At 60.3% G+C, this 26,841-nt stretch overlaps 8 protein-coding genes across 8 annotated transcripts; 4 read left to right on the top strand and 4 right to left on the bottom strand.

The window, feature by feature from the left end:
- The first annotated feature begins 1,258 nt into the window (after nt 1–1,258).
- GGTG_12828 (malic acid transporter) lies at nt 1,259–3,152 on the top strand. The gene has a single exon (XM_009230729.1). It carries the CDS (start codon nt 1,466–1,468, stop codon nt 2,846–2,848), a length of 1,383 nt encoding a protein of 460 aa, XP_009228993.1. The 5' UTR covers nt 1,259–1,465; the 3' UTR covers nt 2,849–3,152.
- GGTG_12827 (hypothetical protein) lies at nt 3,115–3,713 on the bottom strand (the record flags this gene model as incomplete). The annotated part of the gene is made up of 3 exons (XM_009230728.1): nt 3,115–3,171; nt 3,473–3,493; nt 3,639–3,713. 3 exons carry the CDS (start codon nt 3,711–3,713, stop codon nt 3,115–3,117), a joined length of 153 nt encoding a protein of 50 aa, XP_009228992.1.
- A 1,391-nt stretch (nt 3,714–5,104) lies between these two features.
- Nucleotides 5,105–6,713, top strand: GGTG_12826 (hypothetical protein; the record flags this gene model as incomplete). The annotated part of the gene is made up of 3 exons (XM_009230727.1): nt 5,105–5,276; nt 5,338–5,813; nt 5,886–6,713. 3 exons carry the CDS (start codon nt 5,105–5,107, stop codon nt 6,711–6,713), a joined length of 1,476 nt encoding a protein of 491 aa, XP_009228991.1.
- Nucleotides 6,714–6,718: 5 nt separating this feature from the next.
- On the bottom strand, nt 6,719–13,276 carry GGTG_12825 (RING finger membrane protein). Its single transcript, XM_009230726.1, has 2 exons — nt 8,949–13,276; nt 6,719–8,839 (listed from the first exon to the last, which is right to left on the bottom strand). The coding sequence occupies exons 1-2, from the start codon at nt 12,649–12,651 to the stop codon at nt 7,026–7,028; spliced, it is 5,517 nt and encodes a 1,838-aa protein (XP_009228990.1). The 5' UTR covers nt 12,652–13,276; the 3' UTR covers nt 6,719–7,025.
- Nucleotides 13,277–14,333: 1,057 nt separating this feature from the next.
- Nucleotides 14,334–18,801, top strand: GGTG_12824 (hypothetical protein). The gene has a single exon (XM_009230725.1). It carries the CDS (start codon nt 14,678–14,680, stop codon nt 18,293–18,295), a length of 3,618 nt encoding a protein of 1,205 aa, XP_009228989.1. The 5' UTR covers nt 14,334–14,677; the 3' UTR covers nt 18,296–18,801.
- A 296-nt stretch (nt 18,802–19,097) lies between these two features.
- Nucleotides 19,098–20,000, top strand: GGTG_12823 (hypothetical protein). The gene is made up of 4 exons (XM_009230724.1): nt 19,098–19,295; nt 19,380–19,506; nt 19,573–19,686; nt 19,757–20,000. The coding sequence occupies exons 1-4, from the start codon at nt 19,261–19,263 to the stop codon at nt 19,874–19,876; spliced, it is 396 nt and encodes a 131-aa protein (XP_009228988.1). The 5' UTR covers nt 19,098–19,260; the 3' UTR covers nt 19,877–20,000.
- A 1,361-nt stretch (nt 20,001–21,361) lies between these two features.
- GGTG_12822 (hypothetical protein) lies at nt 21,362–23,473 on the bottom strand (the record flags this gene model as incomplete). The annotated part of the gene is made up of 3 exons (XM_009230723.1): nt 21,362–22,103; nt 22,168–23,227; nt 23,350–23,473. The coding sequence occupies 3 exons, from the start codon at nt 23,471–23,473 to the stop codon at nt 21,362–21,364; spliced, it is 1,926 nt and encodes a 641-aa protein (XP_009228987.1).
- A 1,927-nt stretch (nt 23,474–25,400) lies between these two features.
- On the bottom strand, nt 25,401–26,103 carry GGTG_12821 (hypothetical protein; the record flags this gene model as incomplete). Its single annotated transcript, XM_009230722.1, has 2 exons — nt 25,401–25,814; nt 26,086–26,103. The coding sequence occupies 2 exons, from the start codon at nt 26,101–26,103 to the stop codon at nt 25,401–25,403; spliced, it is 432 nt and encodes a 143-aa protein (XP_009228986.1).
- Between the last annotated feature and the right edge of the window lie 738 nt (nt 26,104–26,841).

The following is a 26,841-nucleotide window of genomic DNA, read 5'->3' as shown; positions in this document are numbered from 1 at the left end:
TTAAACGTGCGGGACCCGCTTCCCGCCAGCCGCACAGCCACGATCGCGGCACTTTCCCTGGGCGCAATGCACTGTGTGCCGCGCTTTGCAGCTGCCCCACGCATAGCTGAATGGCTGCAGATCTGAAAAGGGAAGCGTATGTAAATGCGGATATTTGGCCTTGTGCTATCAACACGCAAACGTTAGAAAGGGAAATACAACGGGAGAATCAACAACCTAAACGGCATTACGTTACAAGTTGGGCTGCGAGCAGTGCGATTTTTACGCAACTTCATTTCCGTGCCCGGGAAGGGAAATTGACGGCAAGGAAACGGACAACAGCAAGATGGGGAAAAATCTCTGCTTGCAATTCCGGTCCCACATTGTCCGTCCTATATTCTCCGAGCCTGCTGCTACGTCGTCGAGCTTTGTCGCTGCCCAAAGGCCCGATTGTTTTTCGAGCCATGTGGGCTCGTGGGTTTCAGTCTCTGTCGGGCCCTCGTCGGGCCTTGGAGAAACAAGCAAGCCGCCGTGTGGATCGTGAAAAATCCCCGACCAAACGACGACGACTTACCTTGGCCCCTTTTTTGGAGGTCGTGCGCAGCGCATGCAGCAGCAGCCGCCGCTAAACACTAGATGGCCGCGACGGCTCTGCGCGTCGTCCATGCTAGGCGGAAACAACAGCTTTGCCCGCACTGACCGAAGCGACTGGCAGAAAGGCTCGTCACCGAAACGCAAACAAGCGCCACACTCGCCAAGCCCGCCCCACCCAAAGCCACACACCCTGGGCGCCAAGAGCTTCCATGGCAATTGTGGGCCCCTGATATGGGAATGGCATCGCCTGGGTACCTTGCACCGTTTCCTCCTGTCAACGACAGCCGGAAACAGAAACCCCCCCCCATGGCCTGTCATCGGCTTATCCTGTCATTGCAACCTTTGCCGCTGCGGCGACCAGAGGAAGCTAGGTACCGTACCTTACTCGGCGGTCCTGCGAGGCCTGCATGTCCGCTGCTTCATCCTAGATGGGTCTGACACCGACGACTGAATCACTTCGCGCTCGGTTCCATCCGTCCCTACCATGCCACGACACTTTGTAGCATACTGTCCCATCCACTGCCGCCTGGCCTCCAATCGGAGGCCAAGCCCTAATCTTCGCCAGCCGCGCTGGGATCAGAGATGAGCGGCAGGGTTGGCGGCTGGACCGAGAGCAAAAAGCAGCCGATCCGTCGAGCCCAATAAGTATCTGGGCCGAAGCCCCCCTTGGACACCCGACGAGATAGCATGCACTTCTCTTGGCCTGTTTATTAGGTGCTGGAATTTCCCAGCCTGAGACCGTGTTTCCTTCTTGTCTTGGCTTCTATTCACTCGACCCCCCTTTGAACCTTTCTTTACATCGGCCGGGCCGCTTCTCACTGGCTCTGTGCTCGCAAGCTCACAACTCCGTCTTTTCCCTATTCCGCCACACGTACACCCTCAAGCAGACACAATGGCTCCTTCAAACGTCCACGCGGGCGCATACCCCCTTGGCGCCACAGAGGACCAAGTACCAGGCCCCAGCCTACCCAACTCCCCCCGGAACTCCATCCACGCGTATAGGGCAACCTACCCGACCAACGACGCCGCCCGGCTAGTCTCAGCACCAAGGGACAACTTTGATGCGGCCAGCACGGCAGAGACGCTCTCAGACCACAACGGCGACCCGGAACATAACGCAGGTGGCAAGGAGGGCGAGGCCTCGCACGGCGATGCCTACGGCGTCAACAGGCCAAAGCTCAAGTGGAAGCAGCGGCTCCACCACTTCACCTGGGCATGGTTCACGTTCCCCATGAGTACGGGCGGCCTCTCGCTGCTGATACACGCGCAGCCGCACCAGTTCAAGGGGCTGCGGGAGATCGGGACCGTGGTCTACGCTGTCAACCTCGCCATATTCTCCTTTGTCGTTACCTGCATCTTTACGCGCTTCTTCCTGCACCGCGGCGACTTTACGAGCTCGCTCAGCCACCCGCGCGAGGGCTTCTTCTTCCCGACCTTCTTCCTGGCCACGGCCACCATCATCACCAGCACGCACCGCTACGCCATCCCGGCCGACGACCCGACGCTCAACTGGGCCATCCAGGCCACGTACTGGCTCTACGTCATCGTCACCCTCGCCCTAGCCGTGGGCCAGTACAGCTACGTCTTCGCCGCCCACAGCTTTGGCCTGCAGACCATGATGCCCACCTGGATCCTGCCCATCTTCCCCATCATGCTGTCGGGCACCATCGCCTCCGTCATCGCCGCCACCCAGCCCGAGATTGCGGCTGTGCCCGTCATCGTGGCCGGCCTCACCTGCCAGGGCCTCGGCATCTCCGTCTCGTTCCTCATGTACGCCCACATGGTCGGCCGCCTGATGCAGTCGGGCCTGCCCAACCGCGAGCACCGCCCGGGGCTCTTCATGTGCGTGGGGCCACCGGCCTTTACGGCTTTGGCCTTGATCGGCATGGCCAACAACCTGCCCGAGAACTTTGACCCCAACGGCGACGGGATGGGCGAGAAGGCCATGATCCGCATCCTTGCCATCATTGCCGGTGGCTTCCTCTGGGCCCTGAGCCTGTGGTGGTTCTTCATCGCCCTCATCGCCGTCGTCCGCTCGCCGCCGCGCTACTTTCACCTGGGCTGGTGGGCCATGGTCTTCCCCAACACGGGCTTCATCCTGGCCACCATCTCGCTCGGCAACGCCTTTAAAAGCGAGGCCGTGCTTTTCTTTGCCAACGGCGCCTCCATCATGCTGCTCCTCACTTACTTCTACGTCCTGTACCACCACATCAAGGCCGTCATCAAGCAGGATATTATGTATCCCGGGAGGGATGAAGATGTGGAGGACCACTGATGGAAGATGCGCCATCTCAATGGCATCAACTCTACGCCCACACTTCACTTCTCCACACAGAATTTTTTAGAACAAAACCATTTTGCATTTTCCGCATCATCATCATCACCACTCATTTACCACAGCGTGCTTGCTCTAGACTTCCTTCATTATACCGAGCCCAAGTCAGGTCGGCGATGACAGTGTATCCATCTACATAGCTACTCCCTAGTCTAAAAGGCCAGGAAGGCACGCAGGCGTCCTCTTGGCGAGTGGCGACCTTTGTGTTATGTTTCTTGTTTTGTCCGATATGGCGCCCTCTTGGCGGCCGTGATGGCCGGGGCCTGTACTTCGTCAGTGGTGTTTCGGCTGGTGGAAAAGAGTTCATGTTTCTTTTGCGGGTTGTGATAAAGTTGCGCATGTGGCCAGTTTCGGGCACTCGGGTTTGCGTGGGGGGCTCCGGGTTTGGGGCCAAAAATATTAGACTGTTATTCTCTGCACACCTGGCTTCTCGTCTTCAACATGCTCCCGTGTGTCAAATCGCCACCCCGCGGCCCGGGCTCAGGGGGCTCGGGGCTCGGGGCTCGGGGAGCATTCCATCGTCAAATGGAACAGACACGACACTGCCCAAGCAAAAGGTCGGACGGGAGCAAGATTCGCCCGCACCTGTGGGCCGATATCAGCACGAGGTTAGAGTTATGGAGGGTGCGTTTTCTGTCAGGCTGCAGCGGTTGGCGGCGGCGCTCCTTCCCGTTGTCATGCCGTTCGCCTTGCCAGGAATACAGACCTCGACCACCCCATCATCACCTACATCTAGCCAGTGCGAGCTCGCTGATGCACATTCATTACCGCTTGTGCGCTGTCGCGTAGCAGAGTACCTGGCCATGGGATCTTGTCCAGCGCCACCCCTTGACCATGGCAGATCGCCTAGTGGCCAGCGTTTTTGACCTGTCGACAGGAGGCAGAGCAAGCGGGTGATACTACACGGGTATGTCTTTGACTCCAGCTGGAGGACTAATTGTATCCCATGGACTTATGGCCGTCTGGCTGCCCAGTAGAACCCCAGCGACCTCTCCTGCGCATCCCTCCATGTATCCCGACCCCTCGACCGTCGGAAGCCAAGAGATACCCCGAACGAAAGCACAGCCAGCAACAGCGACAGCCACCGCAGATCCAACGTATCGAAGTCGGTCTTGCCAAGCCTCCACTCTTCTCCTAGAAGTCCTTGTGGTGTAGGCTCGCCCTCGTCGCGAGACGTGTGCAGGATGCCGCAGGTCGACCGACGCCCACTCACGATTGCCCCTTTTTTGCCATTTGCGCCGGCAGGGGGCTCGCAGCTGGAAGACTGCCAATCACTAATCTTCAAGGTCCGCTATTACGAGACGCTTATTTGGCAAGCAGGGCCAGCTTTTAACTTGCACCCAAAATCTTGGGTTGCCTTCATCGCTTCTGCTGCAGAGCCTCCCTGCCGTCGCCGATCCAGTCGACAACGTGCCAACAATAGCCCAAGCCTCGGATGCCTTGCTATTAACCATGACCGTTGCCGTCGACATCCTGGGCTTGCCAGCAGCGGCGCTGCAAAATGACCCAACATCCCTCCTTGTACACTCGATATGTCAGTGCAGGCGACAGATCTGTCAAGGGGGCGATGTCCGCAGCTCGTACGTGCTACGGCTTCCGCAGGTTACTCGATGTGCACGGCGCAACATGACGCACATTTTCCTTTTGTGCCGTGGCCGGTTTAGCTATCCTCGAATCGTCCCAGGTCGTTTCGACAAGCAGATCGTCGCCGTTGCCTCTTCCATACGCTGTGCGACCCAACATCTTATGCATCCATCTCGCGTGCCTGCGAGCCCGCTTCATTTCTCCCCGCCCATCCGGGGTCCCCAAGATGACGACGTCACATCACCAGCTCCCGGCGCCGACAAGAATTGATGGCTGGCATCCTTCCTCATGCTTCGCGCCGTCTTCTTCCACTCTATGTGGCGGCACGTCGGAGATAGGATCATGGAGCAGAAACGCGCCTAGATAGCCAATGGCCGGGTTTCCGCTTCTTTCGCACGATGGCCCGATACATTCTCGGTAGGGCGCCGAGTGCTCAAAAGTCGCCTCAGTCTCAGCCCCGATGCTTATTTCCTTGGCTGCTGACTGTCGTGCTCTTTTCCTGGGCCATTCGCCTCCCATCCTCGTTGTTCAACCCGGTTTGCATCGCTCCTCTTCCCGGCGATCTCAAAGACTAGGCTGTTTAGCACCGCCGCGTGTGCCATATGCGACAAGATGTCTACGCGAAACGAGGAGCTTGGTTCCAAGGTTGACCATCAGCATGGCTTGGCGGATCTGACAGTCGACCCGGCGGCCGAGAAGAAGCTGGTCCGGAAGTTGGACCTGTATCTCGCTCCCATAATGGTCCTGTTCTTTCCGATGGCCTACCTCGATCGGAGCAACATCGGTTCGGCAGCCATTGCTCCTCGGTGTTTAGCCCAGATCTATGGATACCACTAACACCACAGCCTCGATCCTTCCAAGCAACGCAGTGATCGCCGGCATGACCGAGGACCTCGAACTGACAGGCGACCGCCTCAACGTAGCCGTGACCGTCTTCTACATCACCTACATCACGTTCGAGATCCCCGCCGCCCTCTCGCTCAAGCTCGCCGGCCCGCGCCGCCTCATCCCCTTCTTCATTATCGGCTGGTCGCTGGTCGTGGTCGGCTCGGCCTTTATAACCAGTTACGCCGGTCAGCTGGCCACGCGCCTCCTGATCGGCGCCTTCGAGTCCGGCCTTTTCCCCTTCCTGACGCTCTACCTCTCGACATTTTACAAGAAGGAGGAGCAGGCCCGCCGCGTGTCGTACCTATTCGTCGTCGCCGCACTGTCAGGCGGCCTGGGCGGCCTCCTGGCGTACAGCCTGACGAACCTGCACGGCGCGGGCGGCCTCGCCGGCTGGCGCTGGCTGTTCCTCGTCGAGGGGCTGGTGTCTATGGCCGTGGGCGTCGCCGCAATCTTCATGCTGCCCGACGGCTTCGAGACGGCCTGGTGACTAACAGACGACGACAAGCGGCTCATGCGCGTCCGGGGCGAGCAAACGGCCGTCTACCTGGGCGAGTCCGAGCTGTTTGACAGGGAGGAGGTTAGGCTGGCCTTTCGGGACCCCAAAGTTTGGCCCTCGGCCGCCTGCCAGTTCTGCGCCAACACGTGCTCCTTCGGCTTCGGGACCTTCCTGCCCATCATTATCAGGGGCTTCGGCTACCCGGCCGTTACAACGCAGCTGCTTACCGTGCCCGTCTACGTGTGGGCGTCCGTCTTTTACATCCTCGTTAGCTACCTGTCGGACCGGGTTAACAGGCGCGCCGTCTTCATGACGCCCTTCGCCCTGGTTACGGCGGCCGGGTACGCTATGCTGGTGGGCGTCCCTACGGCCGCCACCTCGGTGCTTTACTTTGCCACCTTCGTCGCCACGACCGGCATCTACTGCGTCGTCGGCCTCAACGTAACGTGGGTCAGCAACTCCCAATGCGGGCTACTACAAGCGCGGGGCCGCCATTGGCATCCAGCAGATGGTCGGCAACTCGGCCGGCATCATGGTAAGCCGCCATTCGCTTTACTCGGTCATGTCCAGCAACACCCTATGCTAATTCGTCGCTGGCTTTTCACCCCGCAGGCGGGGCAAATCTACCGCCTGACGACATCAGACGACCGCTACTTCGTCGGCCACGCCGTTTCGCTGGTCGCCATCTGCGTCGCGTCGTTCGGCTACTTTATCATGTGGGCCGTACTGAGACGGATCAACGACAGGCGGGAGGCCATGAGTGTCGAGGAACGCGTGCGCGCGCTGGATGCCGGAAAAAAGGGCGACCGCCATCCAGACTTTCGATACATCTTGTAAGTTGGGGGTGTTGTATGAGGCGCCTGTCCAAGCAAACTAGTCGGCCTGCGTGCTTGAGCCAGGAGCATGTTGTGCCGCGTTGCCGACATGATACTCTGACAGTGCCATGACGGAAGGTTTATGATTAGTCTATAATGATGCACTTGATTGCGACTATCAGGATATATACAAGAGGGATGAGATGATGTTGTGGCGTCTGCCGGGACCTGAGTATCATTTCGAGGGCCCATGCGGCCAAGGAATGTGGGCGGAACGAGAACAGACGAGCTGGGACCATGACGGCCCAAGGCGGCATGTGCTTCTGCTTCTCCATCATATCGCTGCGGCACCGCCTTCGCGCCACGCAACCCTGGCACGGGGGTGGTTGTGGCTGCCTGGGGTTGCCGGTGGAGGACCTGAAGAGCCCACTCCAAAGTTGTGCAGACGCTCCCCAATCAGGTACGCCTCGTCTCTGATGCGGACGCGCCACGAGCGGAAAATTCCCAGTGTGGCCCACGCCATGGAAGCCAGGAGGACGCCCATGGCCGCAACAGGGAAGCTCAGGCGGTACACAAGCGTCGGGTTGATGCCCGCTGCGGGTGCCGCCGCTGCGGCGTCGAGGCCAGTGTTGGCGTTCTGGAAGCACGAGAGGAACACGTGGGCCGAGACAAGAGGGCCGACGATAGCCACGGCCGACAGCACGAGGCCTGGTATGACAAAGGCACGTGTCAGGACCCCGGCGTCGGGATTGAGCCAGCCGCCAGCGACGATAGCGCGCAGGGCCGCGGCTGGCCGCGACTCCTCGTACCACAGGTCGACGATTCGGGCCGAGAGCTTGAGGTAGAGAAGTCCAATGGTCCAGGCTTGGATGACACGGATGGTGTGCGTAGAGCCCGTGGCGGCCGGTGGGCCGAGCATGATGCTGCTGGGGCGACCGCCCGGGCCGCCGTCGACAAAGAGGGCCGAGTACATGTAGGTGTCGAGCGGGATGAGGCAGTAGAGCTCGATCAGGGACGAGACAAGCAGCGGGAAGACGACGAGCAGGAAGAAATAGCAGTAGACAAGCTTGGCGGCTCTGGTGGCCACGGCGGCGGCCTTGCGCGCTGCCGCGTGGTCCCGGGCGGCCGAGGCTGCCTTGGAAACCCAGTCCTTGGACTTGCTGCACAGCCTGCCGAGATGGAAGAGTCCGTAGGCCACCGAGCCCAGGACGTAGATGCCGATGCTGAAGGCGTAGATGTCATTAGTCCGGATATGGGAGGGAATCAGCATCTTGAAGACACGGCGGCCGAAGACGAGGGGGATGATGGTGAGGCTGACGCCCGTGACGGCGGCAAAGATCCAGATGGACAGGATGAAGAGGAAGACGCGCACGCGGAAGTGCGGCGGGATGTATACGAGCTGGTAGCTCTCGCTCGAGTAGAGGTCGGCACCAACGCCTACGTCGGGCAGCCCGTCATCCCGCACGTTGGCCTCGGTCACGTCGAGGAAGACTCGCCGGCCCTTGGGCACCTTGACCTGGTCCGATGCCGGGGTCCGCACGAAGTGGCCGTCGGGCACGATCTGCTTCGAAAGCACAAGCAGGCGCTTGCGCAGCGCGAGCGCTTCCAGCTCCTCGGGCGACATTTCGGCCGTGGTGCGTGGCTTGTCCATGTCGAACAGCTTGTGCCACTGCTTGGGCACCACCTCAGCCCCATCGTCGACCTCGAGGAAGAGCCTACGCCAGAAGGGCAGCTTGCGGGCATCAGACGTGGCGCCCAGCATAAGCGCACCCTCTTCATCGATGCGACGCTCGCCAAACAGGAACCAGGTAACGCGCAGGGCCCGAGCGCAGCGGCGGAACCACCACGTGTACATGGCGTGCAGCCCGTCACTGGGGCGGAAGAAGTTGACTGCGAGCGGCATCAGGAAGTTATAAAAGAGCAGATCGATGGGGAACTCGAGCACGGGCTCGTTGGACGAGTAGTGGATGGGCAGCACGCCAGGGAGCGACGCCCACAGGCCCCAAACGACGCCACCCAGGCACACCATGACCAAGGCGCCGTACACAAAGGCCGAAAAGAGGATCTTGCGTAGCTGCGTCGTAACGTTGCGCTCCAACACATCGCGGACCGGATGGAACTCGGGGTCGTCGGGGTCTCGGATGAAGTCTGGAGGGTAGAGCCAAGTCAGTCAAGTTAAGTGCCAAACCGACTGGCTGGCAGATGGATAGGTCGGATGGGCATGATGAGATGGTGGGAACAGAGAACAAGGACTCACACAAAACGCCCTTGCGCATAATCTTGCGACACATGGACACAAACAGGGCGAAGTGGAACATGTAGCCCGTCCCGACGAACCAGTGCACAAACATGGATGTGAGCGGGTAGTTGTACGTGAACAGCACCCTCGACCGCAGCGTCGTCTTCTCAAACAGCGGCAGCAGCGCCACGTCAAGCAACAGGCCACAGTACAGCGGGAAGATGAGCATCTCGATGCCGATGATGAGGATCACCTTCATGACCCCGCTGGCCTGGTTGAGCCCATCCACGATGGACGCCTCGCGCTCCTGGCCCGATGCGCTGGTCGAGAAGGGCCGCCCGCGGTGCAGGTACAGTGCCGCCGCCACGCAGAGTGCCAGATAGCCGCCCAGCACCGCCCAGAACCGGTCCGTACCGTCCCAGAAGGCGAGATCTGGGTTCACGGCAGCCGGCGCCTCGGCCGGGCTGAGGTTGATGACCCAGGATCCGGGGTCTGCCAGCACACTGGGTATCTCCCTGAGCCCGCCCCACGCGGCGCTGGTCGCGTTTCCCACAAAGGACGCCACCTCGCCACTCTTGCTCGAGTAGTCGCCCCCGAAGACGAATGTAAGCCCACGGGAAACCGCGTAAAAGACTAGGGCGATGTTGGCTTTTATGGAGAGCAGGGCATCATGGCTGACGGCCGAAAAGTTGCGAATCTCGCTGGTCGAGATGACAGGCGGATCGACCGTAAAACTTTCGACAATGCGGCGCGCCGCGTCGAGCGACATGTAGTACGACGCGCGCACGAGCGGCATCACGTAGCGCCGAGATAGGCTCTGCAGCGCCAGCAGCGGACTGACCATGTTGGCAATTCGAAGAGCGAGCCATGACGCCATGCCGGCCGCCACGAGGGCGCAGTCTTGCACGAGCTTGACGGTGCTGAAGACGATGCGCACCGGACGCATCGGGTTGGCCAGCACCCAGACGCATACGCGGCCGATGTTATAGGGCACAAAGATGCCAGCAAACACCGTCACCGACACCAGGAACGAGCAGAAGACGGCGTTTTGGAAAAGCCCAGCAAGGGGCCCGCGCATGCCTAGCAGCTCCATCACGCCCTCAAAGTCCTCGGCATCCTCGATGGCTTCGGGGTCCATGGCAGCGACGGCCTCCTGGACGGCCTCGGCGTCGCGCTGTAGCTGTTCCCGTTGTCGCTGCAGTTCTGGGCCCTCCATGGCCGCAGGAGCGCCCAAATCCGGATGCTCTTCGTCACGCGCCTCGTCGTCACCCCCATGCCCATCCTGGCCGTCATGCTCCATCAACTCGCCCAGTCCGAACTCATGGTCTGGGTCCCCCAGAAACGCCCTCACGCGAGCGCGCTGCTCTGCGCCTCCGGCGGCGGGGTCAACGCCCCGCCACATGAATTCGGCCAGCCTCTCTATGATCCCCGCAGGCTGCCTCTCTTCGTGAGGCTGCTGCCGGCCCTCTTGTGCTGCCGGGTTTATCTGCATATCATTGAAATCGGGGAGGTTGACCCATGCTAGCGTTTCTCCCTCGCCAGACACATCCGCCGCAGATGGCTGCGTTTCTTGAGAGGCCGGTGGCGAGACGATTTCCTCATCGTCGGCTTGCAAGTCAGATGATGACGGAGCCCACTCAGTCCCGCTCGCATCAGCTGGCACAGCACGTGCCGAGGAGCTTGACGACGGCTGGTCCAAAGGCGAAAAGGCCCATGAGTTGTTTGCCAGCGGGTGCACTCCATCATGGATCAAAGGCCCATCCGTGTTTGCCCTTGGTCGGGGAGCGACGACGTGGTCAGGTAATGAAGGTACCTCTTCCACTGCCTTCTCTTTGCCCTTGGCTGAGGGGACTGGCGCAAGTGCTGCGGGTGGCGGGTTTGAATCGGGTTGAACGCCAGCCTCGGCTTCTTTACCTTTGATAGTCGACGGACCATCTTCTTCCCCAGCTGAGTCGGTGGGAATGGTCCAGTCTGACGAAGACTGATCCGAATCGTGGGAAGAAACGGGCTCTTGCTCAGTAACGGAGGGTGTGCATTCATCGCCTTGCTCCGGTACGTCGCGATCCACGGTCTGGGTCTGCCGGTCGTGTGGCACCGACGATTGCTCAGAGCTCGGGCCAGACTCACTTGCTGCCATACTCGCCTCCTTCTCTCGCCTCAGTCTCAGCCACGGCTCGGCCCTGGCCCCCTGGCCGCGTTCTTGGAACAGTCTGGCCATCTCGTCTGAATCGCCATGAGCCTCGTGGTAAACGCGCGTGAACTCCCTAACCGAAAGCGGCTCCACAAATCCCAGGTGGCGGCCCGCTGGGCCAACCATATCGTCCTGGGACCCGTGCGCCTGAGGCATGTGCCCAGCCAAAGTTCCAGGTGTGCCTTCGCTGGGCAGCGCACGCTCCGCTCTCGCGGTACTCGACTCCTCTCCGTTGTCAATAGCAAGCTGAACAGGGCGCCTGCGATATGGGGGTATGGGCACTGGCACATAAGTCTCTGCCGCGAGACGCGCACGGGGTTGCCCTCCTCGGATAGCTGACCCATCCTGAGCTCGATCCGAAGCCATCGACGCGGTATCATCGTCTGAATCATCGTCGAACTCGATAGGGTCGGGGCCCCTAAGCGCAGCGATATCTTCGGCGCGGAGGCCGGCGGCGGGGTCACCCATCAGACCAGCTCGCGCGCCTCGGTTCTCGGCAGCAGCGAAGGCTGCGCGCATATTGATCTCGGGCTGCTGTAGTACGACGTAGTCACGGACCAGGATAATGAGAATGAAGCACAGGATTACCAGGACGGTGATGATCTGACCCTCGGCCACATAGATCAGGTTCCTGTTCAGCCATGGCAACGGCGTGATGTTGTTGAACAAGGCAACGTCCCCGAGAAGTGAGCGCTGTGGCGCCGGTTGTCTAGGCATGGTTTGTGTTACGATGGGCATGGACAGGGCATCGGAGGAGGTGGTGGGGGCGTCGCCGACCAGTCCGACACTGGAGAGAACCAAATGCAAAACTTGGGCGTGTAGGGGAGTGCCAAGAGGGCTGCTGGACACGTCGAGGGTTTTGCCGCGTGGGAGTTCGCCGGTAGGAATCACTGATGCCAAAAGAGGGGTCGATGGACAGACGGCGCGAGCGGCGGCGGTCACGGCATCGCGGCCGACGGGGCACATGCAGCCCTGGGTGCTGGCATGAGCAAGGATTTGGCTGGCAGCTCCGCCTCCAAAGCCCTCGTCGCTAATCCAGAACATCAGCGACCATATCGACCTCATAAGGTATGGCAGGCAGACAAGCCAGATCCCGGCGACCAGGGCGGCGCGCAGCCAACCCAGCATGTTGGTGAGCAGGTACTTGACGACATGGGAGACGAAGACGGCGAATGGCAGGGTCTGGGGCATGCGGCGGTCGTAGAGCTTTGTGAAGCGGAACGGAGTCTTGCACAGCTCGCAGTGCTTCTTTTGAGAGTGCGACAGCCACTCCATCAGACAGTTTTGGTGGACGAACTTGATGCTACCGCTGCACTTGCACGGGTAGAAGAGCGGCTCATCCTCGGTGGCCTCTCCACGACATATGCGGCACGTGTCGGGGTCTGCGGCGCCCGCGAGGTCTGGCGAGTTGGCGGCATGGTGGGCAGCCTGGGCCCTCGCCTTTTGACTGCTATTGGAGAAGCGGCGGCGGGCGTGGGTGATGGGCTCCGGGTCGGCGAGCAGCACGGCGTCGGCTAGCGGATCGTCCATGGTTTCTGTCTGCGCAAGAAGATGGTCGTTTCAAGGGCGCGCCATCCGACAAAGAAGGGTGGGGATGTCTCGCTGGCTCAGCCAGATCGGTCTATGGGCCTCGGGCGGCTGGAGAATGGCAGGAAATCGAGGGGCGCCAGGCCGGGCGGCGCGGCTTGTTCGGGTGGTGTCGGTCTGCCCCAGCCCGGGGGTCTGAGTTGGTGTTTGTGGTCAATTCAGCGGAAGGGATTGAAGGCGCAGCGTGCTTGCCCGTCGGCCAGTCGAGGCAGGGAGGCTACGCAGCTGGACGGCTGGGCGCAGACAACTCGATGCTAGGCGTGGGTCGAGCGATGAGAGAGGCCTCGTGTTGTGTGGTCGGTGGTGGGTTTCGCCCGTTTGCGGTGGACGGAACTACCGGGGACGTCGCCGCCCGCAGTGGCGATTTAAAACCACGGTCGTGGAATGCAGGTAGGGTTAACGAGGTTTTCGTCGTCGTTGCAGACAGCACTGCTGCACGCGGCATGGAACCTCGGAGCCGCCACTAGGTACTGATGGTCGGTTCGCTGCCGGCTTGATCTGGCCTTCCAACAAACCCAAAGCCAAAAAAAAGGGTTGAGCGGGCCACCTTGACAGTGACGAATGATGGTGACGAATGACAGTAACGAATGACGGCGGCGAGAGGAGCCAGGCGTTTGTCTGGCTGTAGGTGGGTCCATGAGTGTGGCTGACGGGCACTTGTGGCTGTACCGCTTTGCCATCCAATGACGTCGACCCTGCTTTGTGAACAGACAAAAGATCAGATCCTCCATGTCACCATTGGATTGAAGTCATACTGAGAAGGCATCCAGCGATATCCAGTCTCACCAACCTAGCAGCTTCGGCAAACATCGACGAGAAATGGGTGGCCCCATTTTGGATTCATCGTGTCCACTCTACTTGCAATCCACGATTAGTCTGGAAGAAATATAACGATCCTTTACTGGCACCTGCTGGATTGCAATCGCAACTCTCGGCGGCAAATGAATTATGTCAGTGTCTGAATCAAACACCTGTATCAATGGACCATGGCCAGCAGCCGAGCCAACCACGTTGCGCCCCCAAAACACCAACGAGACCCCCGCCAAGGCACTGCTGGCACAAGGCAGGACAAATCGACACACCACTCGCTCTAGCGCCATTCTGCGGACGTCATCTCGCTTTCCCGACGAGCCACAATGTGTGTTTGAATGCATGAGAAGCGCAGCTGGCAAACATAGGAAATGATCGCTGAGGGGAGGAGGTGAAAGGCATGAGGTGTGCAACCACAGATTCGCATTCAGTGGTGGTTATAAAACAAGGCGTGCTAGTCCGCTCTGTTCACTCTGTCTACTCTGTTTGCATGTGCACCGCACTATATCGATGCTCGACTAGCAGCAGCTCTAGTTTCCCACCAGCACCAGACGCCTGCCATTGCTCCGGCCACACGTCCCTCAGTAGAGTCCGGTCGGCCGTCCAAGTCGACCTCGACGGTCAGGATGCGGTACGTTGATGTCGTCGGTCTGCTCCACCAGCACTGGCGGCGTGTTTGAAGCGTGGAATCTGGGGAACGGAAATGGATCATTGATCTGGATCCCTCCCCTGCCCCATTGACATATGCTTATCAGCGAGCCGTCAGCGCGCCCCACTCGCACAACCGTGCTCGTGCTCGTGGGCCAATTCGCTTGGCGGCATCCTGGAAAGCTCCAGGTGGCCACCTTGGGCTTTTTTCCTTGTGCTTGAATTCCCTTCACGCCCATCACCTCCTCCACCATCAACCATCACCCAGGGCCATCGCCATCTGCAACGGCGCTGTGCTTCCCATGACAAATGGCCAGTCCGCCCGAGCGACGGACTCTTTGCTAATTGCTGACTGACTCGAACCGCACCCACGCCTCGCGCGCCTCTCGCACACGACTGCACTTTTAGACGAGCGCTTTCCGTTATCAACGTCTCGGCGTCCGACTCGCCCCAGCACTGGCTCTCTCGACCCGCCTGTCTTCGGCCTGGTGCTGAACAGGACCCTGCCAGCATGCCTGCCAACGGCCCAAAGTCCAACGGCTCTGTCCGATCCAAGCCCCCGCGATCCTCCAAAGCCGCAACACCCGTAGTAGCCCCCTCGGCCAACGGCCATGTGGTCAAGGCCCCCAGGGGGACACCCGCGCCGCCACGATCCGGAGGCGTCCTATCGACCCTCTTTGGGCTCGGCGCAAGGCTGCTGACCTGGTACGCCATTATCACAATCCTCTTCCGCTGTCCCGAGACGCTCGACCGTTGCACCGAAGCCTCGCCCGCCGTCTGTGTGCCCTACTTCCAGCTCAAGCACATCGTCGTCCCCCACGTCGAGCCCTACTACAACACCTACGCCGCCCCCTACGTCAAGACGGCCCGGCCCTACTATGACGCGGTCGACCGCGCCGTCCTGACTCCCGCCCGGGGCTACGCAGTGAAGTACGGCGCGCCCGCCGCCGCCAAGGCCCAGGCCCTCGGCCACGCCCAGTGGCAAAAGACGGTCCAGCCCCAGCTGCTCAAGTACCAGGCTCTGGCCCGCGCCAAGTACGACGCGTCGCTCGCCCCGCATGTCGACCGCGCCTCGGCCGCTGCCGGGCCCTACTACGACATCGCGCGCACCAGCGCTCTGCAGACATATCATGAGGTGATCCTGCCAACCTACGACTTCGTCCAGCCCTATGCCCTTCAGGGCTATGCCGCTGCTTCGCACTTCGCCATCAACACGGCTGTCCCTTCGGCCGTGTGGGCCTGGAACAAGACGTACATCTTCCTCGACAGCAGTGTCTGGCCTCAGGTGAGGGTAATCTACACGGACACGGTCGAGCCGCAGTTGGTCAGGATAGGCAAGCGCCTCGGGAGGTACAACAATACTGGTGCCCAAAAGGCCTCGTCCGAACCCTTCTCCAAAACCATCTCGAGCAAGGCGGCATCATCCTTCACCAGACCCACGGCCTCGACAACCCCGACCAGCGCCGCCTACTCTGCGCCGCCCGTCGTGAGCTCGGCCAGTTCGGCCATCAGGTCGGCTGCGTCGGCTATCAGCAGCTCCATCGCGTCGGCCGTCAAGCCCGCGGCGACGCCGCTGCCCAAGTTTAGCGATAACACGCTAGAGCAGATCGAGGCGCCCGAGGCCGACGATGACGAGGAGGAGAAACGGCGGATAGCGCGCGAGACGGTGGCCGAGGACCTCAAGCGCTGGCAGGAGAAGTACACCAAGGCTGCCGACGAGGGTGCGGCCGAGATCCAGGAGCGCGTCAACGAGATCGCCACGCAGATGGCCGATCACGAGATCCACGGCACCGGCCAGGCGCTGGTGACCAAGCTGCAGGCGTCGCTCGTCTCGGAGCTGGTGACGCTGCGCCGCCGCATCATCGAAGTTGTCGGCTCTGTCCAAAAGGGCTCGGCAACGCCAGTTGCGGGCGAGGAGCAGATAGTCAGCGCCGTCCGGGCGAGCGGGCTGCAAATCAAGGAGCGTGCCGGCGCCGTGCGCACGTGGCACGAGAACTTTGACGACGAGGTCCGCACGCAGGTGACGGCAGCGGCCGACAGCCACTTTGAGATACTTGGCTCCATCCGCGACCTGGCGCTGCAGAAGATCGGCATGAAGTGGGCATGGATGGACGGCATCACCTACAAGGACTGGGCCAAGTACCATCTGCTCAAGACGCGATTTGACGAGTGGGCGCAGGATCTCGAGAAGCTCGTCGTCTCGCACCCGGGACTAATCGAGTGCCAGAACGAGGCCCAAGCCATTGAGGACCGGGCCATGGAATTGGCCTCCAACGCTGCCAGGGAGCTTGGCCGACTCAAGCAGGTCGCTCTCCTCAAGCTATCCATCCTCGATGACAGCAACGAATTTGACTCGGCAAAGACCCAAGCCGCTTATGAGGCCGCGCAGAAGCTCAAGTCCCAGCCAGCGCCAGTGTCTGAGGCCGAGGAAGATACTCGAGAACAGTCCAAACCGGCAGACGCTGCGGACACGCAAGTGCCGGAGCCTGCTGAGAAGGCCCTTGAAGGCGCGGCCTCTGCATCGGCTGCAGGCTCGGCGGCCAGCGAGCAAGTTTCGTCTGTCGCCGCCCCCGTGTCCGCTGAGAGTGTCGTATCGTCGCTGAGCTCAGCCTTTAGCAGCGCATCAGAGAGTGCGTCGGAACGGGTCTCCAGTCTTGTCGATGGGACCCCGTCGCCGTCGTCTGCTGGTGCCTCCAGTGGGTCCATCTCTAGCTCAACGCGGCCGCTTGCCTCGGCCAAGATTGTGGCAGACGCTCCTGTAATTGTCGCCAACGCTAGTGAGACTACCTCTCCCGACTTGGGAGATGCCAACAAGCCAGCGCCTGTGCCCGTGCCGCAGTCTTCCGACGACTCCATGGCGCAGCTCCCAGAGGACGACCAAGACGATGAGGAGGTTGAACTTGACCAAGCGCCGCCCGCACAGACTGCTTCGGCGGTCAAGCCTGCCATATTCGGGGCCGCGGCTCAAGCGGTACCCAGCCGGAAGCCCATCATCGACGATGATACGGTGGAGTCTATCAAGCAAGCTGGTGTAGACGTGCCAGCCAAGATCTCGTCGGTGGCTTCCTCAGCCTACTCTGTGGCTATGTCACGCGCTTCGGTGCAGTACGACTCGGCGCTGTCGCTTATCTCGGCCAACATGCAGGGTACTCCGCTGCCCATGCACTCGTCGCTTCTCTCGTCCGTGTCGGCTGCATACAGCAAGGCCGTGGCGTCGGCTAGCTCCCGCCTCGGCGACGCCGTACACTCGGCCGAGAGCATCTACGGCGCCGCCTCCACCAAGGTTGCGCCTACACCAACTCCGACCCCTTACGTCGACTGGGCCGCCATCGAGACCATCGCTGCCTCGCGCTTGAGCCAGGGACGCGCATGGGCCGAGGAGCAATATGAGAGCGCCAAGGTGGCCATCGGCGTGGCCACCCCGACGCCCACGTCACCCGTCGATAGGCTGCTGCAGAATGCCCAGTTCAACTACTACGCCGGGCTAGGCGTGGCGCACGCGCGCTACTCCGAGTTCCTGGCAGCCGCGTCGTCGGCTTACAGCTCGCTGACGGCCTCCCCGACGCCGACCGACGTTGCGGGAACCGTCTCGTCTGTTGCGTCGGTCGCCAGCGAATCCGCCGCCTCGGCCGCCTCTGTCGTCGGCGAGAACGTGGCGGCTGCCGCCGCAGCGGGCTTCGACAATGCGTCGTCTGTGGCTGACGCTGCGGGGAGTGCTGTCTCGGCCAACTGGGAAGCCGTCGTCAGTCAGCTGAGCGCGCGCGTCTACGGAGCACCGACACCGACGCCGTGGTACGAAAGCGTCTACAGCGCGGTGGGTGAGTACGCCGCGGCAGCCACTGGGGCCGTCGGCGGCAGCGCCTCGAGTGCTACGGATGCTGCCGGCTCGGCGGCGGCGACGGCGTCGGCCGAGGCTGCAAAGCAGTACGCCGTCGTCAGCAGCATCGTGTCGGAGCTGCTTGTCGGCAAGGAGCAAAGCTTCTCCGAGAGCGTCTTTTCCCGACTAGGAGCGGCCTACGCTGAGGCTACCGCCACGGCAAAGTCTGCCGGGGACAAGGCGGCTAGCGTAGCTAGCGAGGCCACCGAGGCCGCAAAGAGCGCCGCCGATCGTGTTCGGGATGAGCTTTGAGTATTTTTGACCGACACATGCACTCTTTCTTTCCTTTCCTATAACTCTTATATGCCCTTTCAAGAGGAGGCCATGGGCTACAGGTGTACGATGAGAGATTTGCGAGCAGCAAGGGACCTGGTAACACCCGTGAAATGTCTAGGTAGACAGAATACGCAGAGGCGAGGAAGAAGGCGGTTGAGGCACACGAAAAGATAATAAGGATACAAGCCCAGCGGGAGCGCCTGGTGGCGGGCGTCCTGAGCCCGCCGAACACCACACGCCGCTACGACGAGATTGGCCGATCGGGGAAAAGGAGGAAGGTTACTGCGGGTGGGATTTCTCAATTTTATCATTTTCTTTCTCTCGTCCTTGTTCATCTGGTCTGCAATTTCTCCGGGGATGTTTTTTTTTTTCGGACGGTCTCTTGCTTCCATGTATCTCTAGCCACCATATCAAATACCCACTCCCAACGGTTTTGGCTTTTTAGGTGTGTCAATCTGTGCTGCTTTCCTGGCCGACCGACGTGGTACATTGTACTGCTCGGCGAGCCGCCTGTGTGCTTGCTTCCTCTGTGAATGTTGGTCGATCGACCTTATGGCTTGGTAAGGCTAGCGTTGTCCTCCCCTGTCGCCTTCCACGTCCAAACACGGCACGTCCCTTCATCGATGATGTCAATTGTTTGGTGACTGACATCACTGCCGCTTAGCGCGACCGCAGCTGCCTGGAAGCAAACAAGTGATGTGCGATTATGACGGCATTTTGACACGCCAGACTCAAATGCCGGCTGCTGGGTGGTACCTGCCTGGAGGGTAGGTACCAGATGGGCAGCACATAAAAGCCATCCAACATAAACCCACTCTAGGTGCTTTCGAATCCCAGGTTTCATCCCGCCAACGTCTCTCTCGTATCTACACCACCTATTTACATTAGCAGCACCATCCCGTCCAGATATTTGACCTTCTCGCCTAAACCAATCCTCCATCATGGCCAACACCAACCCCGGAAACTTTGCCAACCGGTAAGCACCAGCGCCCCAGCCGTCACGTCCGACTCCACTGCCACACCGTGTTTCGCTAACCAGGACCATCACCTTCATCGGCAGCCCCAAGGAGGAGGTGCTGGCTGCCGCATCAAAGGGCGGAAAGGCCTCGTCCACTGCGACGGAGAGCGCCCCCGACGACAGCGGAACCGGCAAGCAGGGCTTCGCCAGCATGGATCCCGAGCGTGTGGTAAGCAGGGCCCTCGCACACATCTCACGCACCTTCCAATAGCACGCTAACGCCGAGTCCGTTCAGCGCGAGATCGCATCAATGGGCGGAAAGGCGGCGGCGGCGTCGAGGGCGGAAGGCAGCCCCGACGAAGACGAGACCGGCAAGCAGGGCTTTGCCAGCATGGATCCCGAGCGGCAGGTAAGCAGGACAAATGCCTCCCCACGCTTCCACAGTCGCACGCCCGTCCTCTGACAACGTACACTGCCAGCGCGAGATCGCGTCGATGGGCGGAAAGGCGTCCTCGGGCTCATTCAAGCCGGGCGAGTGGAGGGCGAAGGAGGCCGGCCACAAGGGCGGCCTGGCCTCGCACGGCGGCGGAAGCTCGTGAGCGCCTCGTCCGCTTGTGCTGCGTGAAAAGGGACATTGGTCTTTGTGTTATGGTCTCAACAGCTAGCTACCAACATTCCTGCGTTGATGGCCTAGAATGGATGGTTTTCCAAGACAGTTCGGACTTGTCCTTGTGCTCGTGCCTCGGTCTGCTGCTTCATCTTGGTGCCGCGTGTAATGTTTCCCGATCCCACACGTAGTGGGAGCAGTGACGCCCATGAGTGGCACCTACGTCCTCACAAGCCGCGGCTCTAGATGTTGGCCTGCTGTGTCTTATCACTAGACATCCCATCCCTCAGCGCCGAGCCTACCCAAGCACCAGCAGAGCGCCCTCAGAGTTCTAAACGAGACGACGCCAGATCCGGTCCCGATGCATGGCTCTCGTCCTGTTCCGGTCAAGGTTGGCTGGAGGTAATGCCCGTTTTCGTCTTTCGCCATCCCCGAGCCCCGGGCGTCATCCCAAGTCTGCCCGTGATCGGATTGCGTCTCCCAACCCGCCCCCAATCACGGAACATGAGACGAGCACAAAGAGCAAACACCCCCCTCTAACGACGGGATAAGAACCTTTTTTTTTCTTTCTTCGCTTCTGCTTGGACCTTGCATATGGACCGCCCATCGTCCCCCTCCCACCCTGCGCCGGCACCGGGGCAAATGTTCCGAGCGCAGGCCCTCTCCTCGCACGTCCGTTCCACCTTCTTTGACAGGCGGGCACACACCCCACCATGCCGGGGATTTCCCACCACCCATCTGCAAGCTGCAACCCTTGCTCTTCATACTTGTCTTATGCTTGGGCACTTCTCGTCCACCCCCCAGCAAAAAGTATGTCAAATGAGGGCCGTATTGACCAGAAATCTTGCTCGGGTCGGGTTCCGACGTGGATTGACCGCGAAAAAGTGTGAAAGTTGCTTCTTTTCTATATTTGAAATACGCCTGCGCTGTGTGTCCGCTTACCACGTCACGTTCCTGTCCTTATCCAAGGCGAGGGCCGCATGTGGAGGAACGAGACCAGAATAAAGTACCTGATTCGCCGTGGGTGTCATCGCCGGCAGGTACATTACCCATGTCCTGGTTTTGGGCCTCCTATGACGAATGCGCTTGCATCCCAACCGGGCCGCCGGGAAAAGCTCACAAGCCTCGTTAGGTTACCCGAATGCGCGTGGACTCTGGACAATCTCATCCGTCTTGCAAGAAATTACGGATTTCGGCTGATTTCGAGAAAGGTGGCGCCGTGTTCACAAGACTGCGGGGGTAACTGTATTTCTCTGTCATACCTAATTACCCCATTATCTGGCCTCCAAAGCGGTCGTAAGTTCAGGATAAACGTAAAGGGAGGAGAAATAAAGAAGAAACAACAACCATCCATGCCGACCATGGGCCGGGCAGTTATTAGATGGAGCATGGGTATGATGATAGATAACAACAAGAGGGGTCCGTGTTGAAGTCAAGATACAAAGGAAAATGTCTATTGCTTCCAGCCACCAGGCAGCTAGGGAAACATGATGCTCGCGGCCGTCTTCATATTTGGCCCGGTAATGGGCTTCTTCTCCCTCCGTGGCTCGTCCGAGTCGCTCGAGTAGACGCTAGAGCCGCCCTCGCTGGCGGCGGCAGACAGGAGCATCGAGTCGCGTAGGCTGTCCGAGTCGCTATCGCTGCCGCTAGCGAGAGTGCCCGTCTCCGACATGATCTCGTCGTTGCCGGCCTCCTTCTCAACGATGGTCACACGCGGCTTGGCAAGGGTAGCCTTCACGGCGGGGGCATTTTCGGTTGCGCTGACAGTGGCGGCGACGGTGTTGTGGCTAGGCTTTCCGCTAGCGACCAGACCTGCGATCCTGATCTCCTCCTCTTCAATCTCACGCGCGGCCGAGGCCATGCGGTCCAGAATAGGGCCCTTGCCATCGCGCAGGACGCAGTCGAAGTCGAAGCGCAGCGGCTTGGCAATAAGCAGAGACGAGTACGAGTTCCAGTGGACAGGGATGGGCTTGCCGTCATAGCCGAGCTTGTGGCGGATATGAAAGGCCCAGGCGAGGCCACCCATTGCGAGGAAGAGGTCCTGGTCGACGATGGGAACACCCTGGCACGTGCGCCGTCCAAAGCCGAATTGACTGTATCCGGCCAGGTTGGGGTAGATGGTGAGGGGTTCCTTGTAAGTTGGGTACGATGGCTCCAGCCAGCGTGCAGGGTTGAAGGCCTCGGGGTCGGGGTACGTCTCCTCGTTGCGTGTCAGGGACCTGGGTGGTAATCGTCAATATCAACACATAGCAGTCAATCAAGAGTCCTGGAGTAGGGACTTACCACTCCAGCGAGTGCATGGTGGCGCCCTTGGGGATGAAGTAGCCGTTATAGACGTCGTCCTTCTCGCTCGCGTGTGGGATGCCGGTGGGAACAGGTGGGCGCCAGCGCAGGGTTTCCTTAACCACGGCGCGCAGCATGGGCAGCTGCTCGCGGTCGTCCCACTGCGGGCAGCGTCCGCCAAGTTGGGTGTCGATTTCGCTCTGGAGGCGCGCGAGCCAGTCGGGGTAGTGCAGCATAGCAAGGAGGAAGCTCTGGATGGGGCTGCCAATGGTGAGGGCGCCGGCGATGGCCATTTGGCCCACGACATATGTCGCTTCAGCCACGTGCGCGTCGTCCTCGGCCTTGCTGCCGCGCGGGTTGCGCTCGAGCTCCTCGAGGAAGGTGCGAGTAAAGCTAGGGACGGCCGTGTTGTTGGCCATGGCCGCCTTGACGTCCGAGACGTTGCCCACCAGCAGCTCCTTCTCGCGTGCGTGCCGGGCCTTCTCCCTCTTCTGCCAGGGGCTCAACTTCAATGGCAGGTGACCGAGCCAGGCGACGACGTTGGGCAGCGAGCCGCCGGGCGAGATGGTTTCAAGCAGGCCAAAGGTGGTCTCACGGAGCGTGGCCTGGCGGTGCGGCGATCCCCATGACAGACGCGAAACGGTGCGGGCGGTGAACTGCTCGATCCACTCGACATAGTTGCCACAGTCCAGGGCCATGAGCTGCAGGAACCGGTCGCGCTCGCGGGTCGGGTACGAGTGCAGACCGCCCTTGGCGCTAGTTGCCATCATCTGGTTGCACAGCTTGCGCTGACGCTTCCACGTCTCGTTGTTGCCAGCCAGCGCGAGGTAGTCACCGCTGGTGCGGTTGTCAGGGAGGTTCGGGATGGTGGGTCGGTCCGAGTAGATGGCCGCGCGCCGCGAGAGCAGGTCTTGGACTATCTGCTCCGACGAAATCCATACGTGCACATGGCCGAACATCTCCATCTGGTAAATGGGACCGTACTTCTTACTCCACTCATGGAACTTGAGCCATGTCATGACAGGCGGCACGTCATGGACACGCCCGATCAGAGGGAGGCCTGTAATTGGTGCGGCGTGAAACGGCCAGGAGTCAGTCTGAAGCTCACCCAAGTCTATGTATAGGCACTCTGCGCCTATACTTGGACGACAACCGATCCAACTGCAACCGAGGCGCACTCACCCTTGGGTCCCGGCAGCGGCTTGGAGCCCTGGGGCAGCTTCTCTTTTCTCCTGTGGCCCCAGTACAGCTTGGCGATCAGGACGCACCATGCCCCTATCAGGCACATGAACGGCGTTGACGCCATGACTGGAGGCTGGTCACTGCCTTGTCCTGTCCTGTGCCCAGCTGCTCCGTTGCTGCCGTCTATGTTTGTGTTTTTAAGATGCTGTTTTGTCGGTGAGCAGCGAGTTGCTTAGACAGATGCAGGGCAGCAAGCCGGGGCTTCTTGGTGCTGGGAGTAGAGAGGGACAGAGAGCCAAGTGCTTCTGGCGCTGCCAGAGTCGACGTTGAACAAGATCGACCGTTAGGGACAGAAGAATGGAAGGGAGTGACGAAGGAGAGGGGGAGCCGAGCAGAAGATGAAATGAGAACAGGGCGATAATGTAGACCCTGCTCGAGGTCCCGTCATGTAGCCCAGTAAGGAGGCAGGGGGATATGTGACAAGGGTTCACCTGGGGGAAAGCCCACCAGATCGCCCTCCCCTTGATGCCCCCATCCGGGCTCGGGCCCGAACCCATCAGGCAGGCAGCGGCTGGGGAGGGCAACCGATGCCTGCAAAGTTCGAGTCTCGGTTTTGGGTTGGCCGGTAAAAGGCAGCACAGTCGACCGAGACATCCTGCAGCAGCATGCGGCTGGTGTGTCAGAGGTACGAGATGGGGCTACCTTGACGGGAATAGCCCACTGTGGGACGACAAGCTATGACATGGGGGCATGTTGGTCTCGCCATCAAGGCCCAGGGAGCAGTGGCTGCATGCCAAGGAGGCAGAAGCAGCAGCAACAGTACAGTAATGCAGGGAAGAGGGAGGAGGATAGGAGCAAGCACAAGCCCTGGCCTGCTACGTGCGAGGTCGGTGGTTCTCGAGCCATGGGGCACGAGCCCGAGCCCAGTCTTGCTCGCAGCTGGAGATGACTTGGGCGATCTTGGTCGTAAGTTGGCCACATGCAGCCGGCTCTCGACTGAGATGAGCACGTCCCGGTCTGTCTCACGAGAGGCTTCTTGCCGTGGCTATCGCTCCAGTACGAGGCGCCACAGCCGGTCGTTGGCAAGGGGTCAAACGGTTTGTGAGCTCGCTGGCACAGGCTAACTCAAGGGGAAAACAAGCCTGCGAGAGCCCATAGTACCAACGCAATCCTCTGGCTTCCCCGCCAGGGCGCTAGTGTCTCTAACGCATGGCCGCCCGCCCTCAAAAATGTGGATCTACGTTGTTTTTAGTATCGAGGTGGCCGGTAATGGCAGGCAAGGATAGGAACGGTGAAAAAGAAGCCGCGAGTGCGGTGTGCAAGACATGGATGCGAGGCGGAGGTGGCCCTGATAAACTGCGTCGGGAAAAAAAGAAAGATTGCGCTCATGGTTTGAGTCGTAAAGATTCGCTAACCAAGATGGGGATGGGGTGATTGCTATCGAGGGCTCTAATCGGCTTGTCCTCGGACATCTCGTGAGCTGTGAAATTACGACGGTAAGCACAGCTGGGGCGGCCAGACGGGAAATGCCCTTGGCATGTCGTCAAGGTGGGTGGCATGGGTTGGTGGTCAAAGTGCTGGAGGGAGAGAAAATGAGGGGGGAGCTGGGATGACGACGCTGCAAAGCTGCCGAGGAGCCGACTGGCCAATGCTACGGCGGCAAGTGGGTCTTGCGATGGAAGAAAGAACCGAACATGACGCCGGCCACTCTTTGATGTTCCAATAATTCGTGGTCATGTCTTTTGGTGCGCCACCTGGAGTACAGAGCAGGGCAATGCCGCCGCGCCTGGGCACCAAGGAGCTTAGACTTTGCGGGAAAGGATCGCCGGCTATCGAGACCGCCACCTGCTTGAGCCTGTCGAGCAGACAGGCGCAATTCGGGCGTCATCGGCAGACTGTGCTGTGCAGCTGCACACTTGATGTTGCCACCCGACGGGCAGGCAGCTCTTTTCGCGCACGCAAGACACAGGCAGGAGTGGGAAAAAGAGCACCGCACGTGAAAGACGGCGAGCGAAGACAATCCGGCCCGCGGCTACAGCGGCGCTTTCTCATCAGCGTATCAAGGCGCGCATGCCGTGGTTGGGCTTCGGTTTGAAGACTTGAAACTTGTTTGTCCTCCTGGATTCAGCCGCCTGCCCCCCTGCAAACGGTGAGCCTAAATTTACTATTATGCGATCGTTTGTGGGCGCCTGAACACCGCCCCACCCTCTAGCGCCCTTTTCCAACGCCACATTTCGAAAAACAGCCCCCATTCCAATATCCAGCAGATCACTGCCGTTACTGGTCGACAAATCACCACATAAAACTGCTCCCAGCTTGATCGGCAGGGGTACATGCCCTCGGTCCCGAGGCCGACCGGGGTGTCGGCGAGGGCAACAGGCAATAACGACAGCCCGATGAGCAGGACGTCCGGTCGCCGAGCCACGACCAACAACAACCAAGACGTCGCCAAGGCCCCTCGCCGCCTGTACACCGCCGGGGACACGGGCGTATGTGTTCGTATGTCTTGGGCCCGGACGGCGGCGACAAGCCCTCGTGTGGCCTTGGCTCCTCCCCTGTCAATACCATGATCCCCGAGTGCGTGCTGTGGGTAGCGCGGCAGGGCAGTCACGGCTTGCGGCTGTAGGTGAGGGCCCGGGGGCCAACGCATCCAGACTCAGCTGCCTACCTATCCGACCAGCCGCACCGCGACTCGTGTAACTGAGGGAGCCGGGGTGAAGGACTGGAAGCACATACGGCGCCGAGGGAGGGCATGGCTGTAGATTTGACAAGATTGCTGTTTCCTCTCCTTGCTCGCGAAAACCAAGACGCCTGTAAAAACGCGACTTTGTTCGTCGGACTCGGCAGCCAAGTGGCCAGCAACTGTGCTCTGGCTTGACCTGTGCTTCCCCTGCGGTTACGCATCCTCTAATCCCGTTATGGCAGCAGCGGAGAACAGCGTAACAGCGCACCGAGCAGAGGGGATTCCAGTAGCGCCATCGGCGAAGTGCTAGCGAGGCCCCTCGCGTCAATTTGCTCGCCAGCCAGTCAGCCTCACAGGTCTTGGTAGCCTTGGCCCGAGACCCAGGTCGCCAAACGGCGTCCCGTGTCATTCATCTGCCAGCCTCTACAGCCAGGAGTTCCCACAGACCGGAAACCACGACACGGAAAGCCTTGACCGCATGGCTTGGCGGCAAAATATGGATGTATTGAATGGCCTACGAGAAAATAGCGCAGCAACGGATGGAGGGGTGTGCGTCAGCAACTCCAGAGTCGCCAGGAGTTCGCATGCCTCCCGTCTGCCGCCAGGTTGCCCAAAAGTTCATGGTGGTAACTTGCATGCATAGAGGCTGACTGACAACGGACTGGTAGGATGAACCTCTCATTACATCTAACGAAACGAGGCAAGAGTGTCGGGCGTATTGACTAGCACTTGAGGAGAAATGCCAGGGGGCCTGCAGGGGTGCGGGAAATATGCCTTACAAGTGTATGCGTCTGGTTTTCGTGGATATC

This window comes from Gaeumannomyces tritici (assembly GCF_000145635.1).
Source record: "Gaeumannomyces tritici R3-111a-1 unplaced genomic scaffold supercont2.9, whole genome shotgun sequence".
NCBI classification, from domain to species: Eukaryota; Fungi; Ascomycota; class Sordariomycetes; order Magnaporthales; family Magnaporthaceae; genus Gaeumannomyces; species Gaeumannomyces tritici.
Note: the sequence above shows the minus strand (reverse complement) of the source record. Positions and strands in the feature narration are given on the sequence as shown.

Excerpts from the sequence above, each read along its gene's own strand:
- GGTG_12828 (XM_009230729.1), top strand. The coding sequence starts at position 1,466 with ATGGCTCCTTCAAACGTCCACGCGGGCGCATACCCCCTTGGCGCCACA.
- GGTG_12824 (XM_009230725.1), top strand. The coding sequence starts at position 14,678 with ATGCCTGCCAACGGCCCAAAGTCCAACGGCTCTGTCCGATCCAAGCCC.
- GGTG_12825 (XM_009230726.1), bottom strand. The coding sequence starts at position 12,651 with ATGGACGATCCGCTAGCCGACGCCGTGCTGCTCGCCGACCCGGAGCCC. Across the intron at positions 8,840-8,948 it reads TATGCGCAAGGGCGTTTTGT|ACTTCATCCGAGACCCCGAC; the intron begins GTGAGTCCTTGT and ends TCTACCCTCCAG.
- GGTG_12823 (XM_009230724.1), top strand. The coding sequence starts at position 19,261 with ATGGCCAACACCAACCCCGGAAACTTTGCCAACCG. Across the intron at positions 19,296-19,379 it reads CCCGGAAACTTTGCCAACCG|CCCCAAGGAGGAGGTGCTGG; the intron begins GTAAGCACCAGC and ends CTTCATCGGCAG. Across the intron at positions 19,687-19,756 it reads GCATGGATCCCGAGCGGCAG|CGCGAGATCGCGTCGATGGG; the intron begins GTAAGCAGGACA and ends GTACACTGCCAG.